This window comes from Notothenia coriiceps, unplaced genomic scaffold, assembly GCF_000735185.1.
Source record: "Notothenia coriiceps isolate Sejong01 unplaced genomic scaffold, NC01 NC01_scaffold00015781, whole genome shotgun sequence".
Classification (NCBI taxonomy): Eukaryota; Metazoa; Chordata; class Actinopteri; order Perciformes; family Nototheniidae; genus Notothenia; species Notothenia coriiceps.
Window position 1 is genome coordinate 380161 of NW_011348482.1, and position 8835 is coordinate 388995.

At 39.2% G+C, this 8835-nt stretch overlaps 1 protein-coding gene across 1 annotated transcript; it reads right to left on the reverse strand.

The window, feature by feature from the left end:
• Positions 1 to 3307: 3307 nt before the first annotated feature.
• Positions 3308 to 6206, reverse strand: 42sp43 (P43 5S RNA-binding protein). Its single transcript, XM_010775454.1, has 9 exons — positions 6024 to 6206; positions 5829 to 5929; positions 5652 to 5748; positions 5417 to 5505; positions 5086 to 5159; positions 4774 to 4857; positions 4464 to 4693; positions 4210 to 4263; positions 3308 to 3887 (listed from the first exon to the last, which is right to left on the reverse strand). Exons 1-9 carry the CDS (start codon positions 6156 to 6158, stop codon positions 3624 to 3626), a joined length of 1128 nt encoding a protein of 375 aa, XP_010773756.1. The 5' UTR covers positions 6159 to 6206; the 3' UTR covers positions 3308 to 3623.
• Between the last annotated feature and the right edge of the window lie 2629 nt (positions 6207 to 8835).

The window sequence follows — 8835 nt, forward strand, 5'->3', positions numbered from 1 at the left end:
CAACTACGAATAAACTATATTGTTTCCACGTCGATCTGTAAAAGTATAGCAGAGTTAGAACTTTAGTGTTAGGAGTTGCTGTGTTGGTAGTAAAAGCAAAAGGTTCAGCTTTTTTTCTGTAGTGAAGACATCAGTTCATAATTTTGTCGCTCACTCAGTAAGTACTTGTTCCCGTAGGTCAAGGTGATGTTTTACCAAGGAGCTGTCATCAATGGGATGAAGTGATTCACAAAAGATTCAAGATGATTAAAGTGTTTCATCCAACAACCAGGTAAATGTATGCTAGTTGCGATCGAAACTGAAAAGATAAGATAAGCAGAATACTTTATTTATCCAAGGGGAAATTGGGTTCCATGATGGTTGCACCAGTAGAGTAAAATAAATAAATAAATATTTATAACATACATAGTTGAACAAAAGATATGCAATAAAAGTCCTTGTACCACTTTGGCACGGTGTAATAATAATGAAACCACTTCTGTTTTTTTACGGCTTTTTCCAGCAGATTAAGACACATTGTGAGCCTTTGTATAAAATATGAACACACTGATTGTTGAGGCTTTTCCTTATTTTTTTATTTGACATTAATTATCCATTCCTGTAGATTTTCATGGGGACTTTGAACTAGTCCCTCTGTGTAATTTGAAATGAGTGTCCCTTGCTGTGGTCGTGGCTTTTCCCCTATGCTGCTCTGTGATGCATATTCTGCTAATCAAGCATGGTGTTTTACAATAAAGGTCATGCTCACTCTGTGTATAATTGACATGGCCTTTCTGGAGCATCAGAGGGTGCTGGTGAAGTTTCTGGTATACGTGATACAGTTTAAAAGTGTTGCTAGTTGGGCCTCAGCCCCTAAAACAACCTGCAGTTTCATTACAGCACTCTGGGACTCGAGAGGACTGGTGGAAAACAACTCTGGAGTAAACAAGGAAAATCTAATCACTTGCATACTTTCCACACCTGCTGAACACCTGCAAACACAGTCTATTTATTCTAACCAACACACACATGCAACACAGTAAACTAGGTTAAAAAATGATCACCATAGAAACAAGACCATCCTGAGCTGAAAATTGTTGACTTTGAAAGGCTTAATCCAACACATTGACATAATGTTGAGAGGCGCTCAGTGTCTGATTGATGCTTGTTTTCTTACAAAGAAATGAAACGTATAATAACTTACCGGAACGATAATTAGGGATGAAACAGACAGCTGTTGAAGCATCTGTTTCTGTTGCGAAGCTCTGTTGTGAAGCTGTGCTGCAGTGTGATACAGTTGCAGGTCAGCTCTGGTCAGATAGGTTAATGTATGTTACCTAAGGGAAGAGAGGTGGTCTGAGGCTGCAATGCAAAAAGGAGCCATTTAAAATAACTTTTGAAACAACAAGGCCCCTTCAACATTTTGGAAAAATATTGTTTAAAAATGTATATTTCATTTTAGTATGAAGCTCCTCTCCTACTTCTTAATGTAAGCAAACACCAGGAAAAGTTGTTAAACAAAATCTATATTAAAACACCAAGGCGTCCATAAATATAATTATTTACCCTAACCTAGCCCTAACCAAACTAAAGCAAAATGTGAAGTATAATCTTATTTTGTTTATTCTTGTTTAATCTTATGTTCTAGATGCAAATTGTAAGGATTATTAGATTAATCAATAATTAAAACAAGAACATTTATTATAAACTATTAGGGAGTTTGAATCATCAATTTTAAAGGAAATATTAAAAAAGTAAAAGATCTGGTTACAGTTTTCAACAGTGTGTGACATCTTTATGTAACTGGGTCACATACACAACATCCTGTTAATAAAATCTGTACTGCTGGACAATTTTTGCTATTTTCACTTCTGCGACTTTTCTTCACATAAGACCTTCCTGAAATCTCAGATGGTTACAACCATAGATATATCTATGGTTACAACCACACCAGAAGGAATCATTAAAATAGTATAGCCATAGGTGACATGCCACACCTGCATGTTGTAACCTTGTAACCTATACAGTCTATGGTTGTAACAAACATTTTAAAATGTGGGCTGAGCTCAATATCCCTGAATTCTTTATTTAAAATAAAAACACATTATGCAAACATTGCAGGAAAGCTCAAGCTAGTAATTCCATTAATTCATAAAGATGTTATATGTAGGCTTTACAAAACATAAAGAAAATATTAGGAAGGACCAAGGAAACTCATGTTTTCTTCTTCTACGGTTGTTTTAACCCCTTCGGAACGTGCCGGCAATTCGAAGAACAAAGAAGAGAGGTGGGTTGCCGCATAAAACTAATTTTATATACAGTCTATGCTTAAAACATAGGTACTATCCAAATACAGTCTAATTCCAAATACTGAGTTGTACTGCTCGAATTTGTTGATACGTCTTCCCATGTTGACGCTGCTACAGTAGCTCAAAGTTCTGCTAGCATTTATTTGTGTTTCGTCTAATCTGTGTGAAACTGCAGCGGCCAGTTATAGATTCTCCGTCAGGTATGTTTAGCTGTCCATGTCCATTATTTTGTGGTAAAAATAAGTTTATATAGTTCACCTGCGAATGAGACGCCAGGTTTAGCTGTCATTGGTTATTTGACAACAGGGGTGGAGACGAATAATGGAGTCTGCTACATTTAGTGGGCATGAGTGAGTCAAGTGGTGGGCCTTCTTCACGTGTTTTAAGTATAGCCTACCTATTTTTGATTCTACGCTAGAGGACATTTTAGATTTTTACCCAAATGTAAGTTTAACGTTAACTGCATATTTAGCACATTGCACCTTTTACTTGTAAAGAGGTTTTGCTACTTTTACTTTGTAAATGATCTAAATATATTTCCAACACTGCGAGACTAAACAGAAATCCATCATATACATTTGAAAAATTATAAAAACAGATGTTGTAATGAAAACCTAGAAAGCACGTTAGACTAATCAAAGTAACTAAAAGCATTTAAACTACACACAAGCACCATCTTGTGTAAATGTTGGTAAGGCCCATATAAAAATTGAAAAGCTTAACCTTTAAAAGATTGGACAGCTGCTACTCATCGTGTGTTCAAAGGTCTCCTCCACCCCCAAAAGTGACATACTTTCAGTGACTCAGCTCTTACTCAAATGCAAGTCCTTTTGTCCATACTTCATGAGTTCCAAAATGTTCTGAAAATATCAACCAATATGTGAAGCCAAAGCAAGCACAACATATAGATGCTGGAAGAAAATGACTGTTTAAATATGGGCAACAATTAAATACTCTTTACATTGCAACAAAATGAGACTGAGCATCTTAGGTCTGGAAGACGATACCTGATGAGCCAAAAAAGATAACACATTTAAACTTTGCTCAAAATGTAACTCATTTTATTGGGTCAGCACCTGTTATATTACAAATTAAAACATTTCAAGAGTAACCTTTGTCTCCAAGAACTAGAATTCAATCTTTGAAATTCACCAAAGCTTGACAATCAATGTGTCAAGTCATACTCAAATAATTACTTTGAAATACAAATATTTGAATGTATGTCGATCTACATTAAATAAAACTGAACCAAAGAGACCCAATTTTCTCAAAAATAAAGAAAGATCAGTCCGATAACAGATTTCAAACTTTGCTGCTATTGGGAGGGATTATCATTCATACTTTTAGTGGTTCGACCTCAGGCTTCTCTTCGAAAACATAAGGCCGTTTGATACCAAACAAGTTGCGCAGGTTGACTTCAGGGTCAACATAATGACGGATCTTGCGTTCATTGAAGAGGCCATGGAGGTTGGTTTCCACTTTGGCACGTCTGGAGATCCTCATGCGCAGACCAAAGAGATTACGCAGGTCTTCCTCCACAAGGGGCAGATGGTGTCCGTCCAGACGCTTCATCCAGAACTTCTTAGGCCTTCGATGTTTCTGTTGAGAAATTAAGCAATTTATGAGAACGATTTTGAAAAAATGGCTGTTCTTGCGGTGCAATGCCACATTTGGATTAAATAGTATTTGGTATGCTTGGACACAAGATCATGTAAATCCAAGGCCAAATTTACCATATACATTGGGGGGGGCGAGGGGATAATATCCCAATATTCAAATATCCCCTTTCTAAAGCTTCAGTTGGCCAGAAGCACAGAGGAGTCAGATAAACAGGTTTCAAAGAGAAAACCCAATTCAATATCCCCAGTTAGCTCTAGAGCTCACTAATGTGTGATGCTTTAGATCACATCTGCAGACTTGCCTTCAGTGTAGTGGCGTCTGGGTCGTGGCGAAGCAGGTGTCTGGTCACACTCTCCTGTGTAATAATACAAGAAAAGACATTTAACGAATATAAATTATGTAATTCATCTATGTTATTAACACTTAATTCGGCATTTTCTTTACAACCATTGTCAGAAATGAACAGTTCTTACCTAAACAGTGCCAGAAAAGCCATTAATTACAAAGAAAATAAAAATTCTGATAAATCTCCTTACAGGGTACAGGGTCACCTACCCTCATGGCAAACGTGCGTGGGCAGTCAGGGAAGGAGCATCTGTATTTGAGGAGCTTGAGGTGCACCTTGCGGATGTGGTGCTGCAGGTTAAAGGTCGTAGAGAAGTAGGCCTGGCAGGCCTCCTTGGGACAAACCAGCACGGGCTTATGGGAAGCGTGGATCCGTTTGTGCTTCCGCAGAGCTTCTGCTTTCTTTAACTCCTTCTTACACACTTGGCATATGAACGTGGCTACAACACATTTTCAAAGTGTGAGAAACAAAAACAAAATGTTGGTACAAATTACTTTAGAACATTTAGAGCATATTTACCCTGGTGTTTGGCAATCATGTGCTTCTGAAGTTTGCTCCACATGTGTTCTAACACCTGGCAGTTAACATGAGGGCAGCTGTAACCTGCAGGGACCAAACAACAAGGCCAGTGAGTGGGGAAATCAAAGGATCGGCCCCGGTTGGCTCCCTTCTGGAGCCATTTGAGGAACTGGCATACATGTTATGAGTCTTAAAAGAATACGCTTGAATGCACAAAAAGGTTACATGCAAATGAAGCCACAACCCCCTTTTTAATTAAAGAATTTCACAGGGATAGAAGATTAAAGGACACCTGCTATGAAATAGACCAACCTGCGTGCCTCTTCTCATGGGCTTTGCGTTCAATATGGGAGTCAAACATGGCAGCACATCCAGCCTCCGAACACCTAAGTAACCCACCAAGGACAGGAAGAATTACAAACGAATTAAAAATCAACTTCACCCACTCTGCCTGTAACCATTCATTTATCTCTGTTAGAACCTGCATGCCAGGTATTAAGGATCTTATTATATAAATTGCAAGTGCATATTATTTATCACATGCATTTAATTAACTCATAGGACAAAACGGTCTGATTTTAAACTACAGAACATCGTAGTCTTCTACTCTGACATGTAGGCTAATCTTTTTTGACAGACTTACTTTGAGTTAGCAGGCAATCCATGCTCCTTTAAGTGCAGTTTAAACAGCCTGCGTTTTTTGAATGTCAATGAGCAGTTTGGCTGGTTACACTGTAGGAGAAAAATATTAAGTGGTTAAAATGACACAAAGGACTTGAAACTGGCTATTGAACGTCAAGCAGTACATTTAAGGGGACGCTGTTTAAATACGACCCTTTGGCGCCATCTTGTGGGCACATTCGTTTACCAAGACAAACCTTGAAATACGTGTCTTTGTCTCCGTGGGCGTAGCGAACATGTCTTTTCAGATTGCCTGTGTGGAAGAAACTCTGCGTGCAGCTCGCAAATTTGCATCTGCCAAAAGGAAAATTACAGAATGAGGACGTGGGTTTTGGTTGTGAGGAGAAACAGTACAGTGACATTATGTGACTTACTGGAATTGCTTCACCCCTCTGTGCTGAAGCATGTGGCGGCGCAGGTGGGACTTTCTCGTGAAACGATGACCACAGCCAGCAATTGTGCAGAGACACGGGCGCTGTGTGACGGAACAACGTCATGTTTGTTTGGCAAAATGCATTTTAAAAGTTACATTGGTGTATTACTTTAGGAATTCTGAACATTTAACTCACCGTTCCAGTGTGCACCGTCTCGTGCTCCTTCAGTCTCCACTGTCTGGTGAACGTCGCTCCACAGGCAGCGTGCTCGCAGTTGAACAGCTGCAGCGGCGGACTGCCGACAGCTTTCCCGTTGGGTACACCATTCATTTTCTTCGATATGTGATCACTTTTCCTAAGATGAAATGTAATGGAAAGTCTGCCGCTTTCATCACCCTGTCTTATAGGGAGAGCTAATTGGTTAATTTGCAGCGCCTGGTCACCAGCATGTGTTCAATTAATTAGCGCTCGGCTCAAGAAGTGAAGCTGAAACTAATTCACCTGATTGGATATATGCTCCAAGTGGAAGCGATTCGCCATTAAAGAAAAGAAGAAGAAGAATTCACCTGATTGCCCTGCGCAGCTCAGCTGTGTGCAAACAAACGTAAAACACGGGCAAGCCAACACATGCACCAACTTTTTAACGCCACTAAGGTTGCCTATCAGTCTTTAAAGAGACTAGCACTGTATTTAGTACAATAATACACTGTGAAGTAGTTTCTATAAAAAAAAACTCTTCCAAAGAATGTGATTATCAACACATTTAATGCTTTCTTAACTTTTTAGAAGGCATATTCTCCACTCTTAATAACATTACACCTGACACAATGGCAGAAGAAAGAAAGAAATCTATTTCCAAAAGTGATCAGAGTTATATTTGCCCTTCTCCTGGCTGACTTAATAGCCGCGTTCACACCGGAGTACTTTTCCCACTTTAGTTCCGATATAGTTCCGAAATGTCGCGTTCACACCAAAAAGAGCCGGAACTAAAATTAGTTAATGAGAACCTTTTTATCCCTTTTCCGTCCCTGCTAGAGAGCAGGGACTCTCATGCGGCTCTCTTGTGAGAAAAGAGCTATATTTCTGATTGGCTGGGCGGATTGCAAACCACGCCCTGTAAAACTCAAAAAAAGTGTTGTGAAACCACCATTTTATTATCCTCGCATTAGCATTATTAGCATTAGCATTAGCCCAGCGCAGAAACGCAGAGAGACTAATTTATGGCAACACAAAATAAAACATGGGGGATGAGGAGGTGTCGGCGTTCTGGCGATTTACTTGGAAAGCTTCAGTAGAAGCTGCTGGGAGTCCCAGCAGCTTCTACTGAAGCCAGTCCCCAACTCCGGGGACTTCCGGCCTGGGATTTTGGGCGGCAGTATACGCCGTGAAGTTGTTTGCGGCCTGCCAGTAAACCCAAAGCAGAAGAAGAAGAAGTGACGTCAGCGGCTTCATCTGCCTAATCCACCCCCAGGGATTTATTCCGGTGTGAACGCGATCTGTACTTAGTTCATCAGAACTAAAGAGTTCTGATGAACTAAGTTCTCATGAACCTTTGTGGGAAAAGTACTGCGGTGTGAAAGCGCCTGATGTAGTTGCAAATAGCCTGTTGTAAGTGTGATGCAGCTATTTGCACAGTAGAGGGTAGTGTGTCTCTGTCTCACTCTGGCATTTACTTTGACTGTACACTGTTTGTATTTGTTTTAATGTCTGGGTAAGTCGGAGTCCTGTTGTGATCCTCCTTAGTGTCTCTGTTTTTTAAACGTATTTTAGGGAAATAGTTAAGACTTCCTTCATGTCTCTCTCATATCAGGTCAAACCATCAGACTATAAGAGTTAGAAATAAGGACTTAGGTCTCATTAATTCCTCATTTTATTCAGGGTGGAGTTTTTTTGCTTTTGTATAGCTACTTTGCTGCACTACATTTATGACTAAATGATTGTACTTTTTACTCAACTATATCTAACAGCTAGTTGCTTTACAAAAATATTTGTTTTCAATCCCTTGCTGTCCAGGTAAAATCTTGTTTCTTTGAATGTGATGATATCAGTTTTTTATAACTGGAGGATTAAATATGTCTTCATCAATTGTGAAAACTTCTTATAAATACACTATTTCAAAACCCTTTTGGATTAGTTCTAAATGCATCGTCACAAGGCTCAAGCAAGGCTGTTTTTCAGAGTTCAGGAAACTTTGAATGATTGGTAGGTGGTTGTTCACCTGATAGCTATAAGTTACAAACATATGATGGTTTTATTGAATATGATCCATTGCGGTAGATTAAACATCCAACAGTCTATGAAGAATGAAAACACTGACCGTTAGCAAATAACTGTGCTTACTTTATTAGCGTGATACTTGCAGTAAAGTACACTTTGATATTAATACCTACATTATTTAACTTAGGTAAGGTTTTCAATGCAGGCCTTTTCCTTAACCCTCCTTTGTCTTCATTTTCCCCCCCTTACTTTGGTGTTCGCGGTCAAATTTGACCGGTCCTGTTTTAACTGCTATTACATTGACACAAAAAACATTAATCATCACCAAATGTCATTTAACACCCTTTCAAACTGTAAGTATTATATCGGACTACTGGTATACATGAACAACTGCAGTAAATATACAAAGAATAGATACTGAACATGTATTGCGTGTGCCAGGTGTGATCCATGTGGGGGGATGGGAGCGGGAAATGTGTCAAATTATTGTGTGTGTGTTTGTGTGTGCCAGGTGTGGTTCACATGGGGGGATTGGGCACATAAGGGGGGGAACACATCTTGAGTATGTTTGTGTGAGTGTGTGGGTGTTTGTGTTTTATCTGATCCGGATAGTTACTAATTCCTTTTCTTTATGGCGGTCATTTTTGACCAGGAACACCATGGGTCCAAAATTCAATGAAAGTGGTGATCCGCAAATTGATATGTTCAAATGTCTACTGTGAAGGATATCATAAAGCCTTAATGCAATCGAATGTAAAACAAAAAAGTTATGATTGATGAAAGTATAGTA

Coding starts and splice junctions, on each gene's coding strand:
- 42sp43 (XM_010775454.1), bottom strand. CDS start 6,158: ATGAATGGTGTACCCAACGGGAAAGCTGTCGGCAGTCCGCCGCTGCAG. Junction 5,506..5,651: donor ACAAAGACACGTATTTCAAG/GTTTGTCTTGGT, acceptor TTTCTCCTACAG/TGTAACCAGCCAAACTGCTC. Junction 4,858..5,085: donor CCATGAGAAGAGGCACGCAG/GTTGGTCTATTT, acceptor TGGTCCCTGCAG/GTTACAGCTGCCCTCATGTT.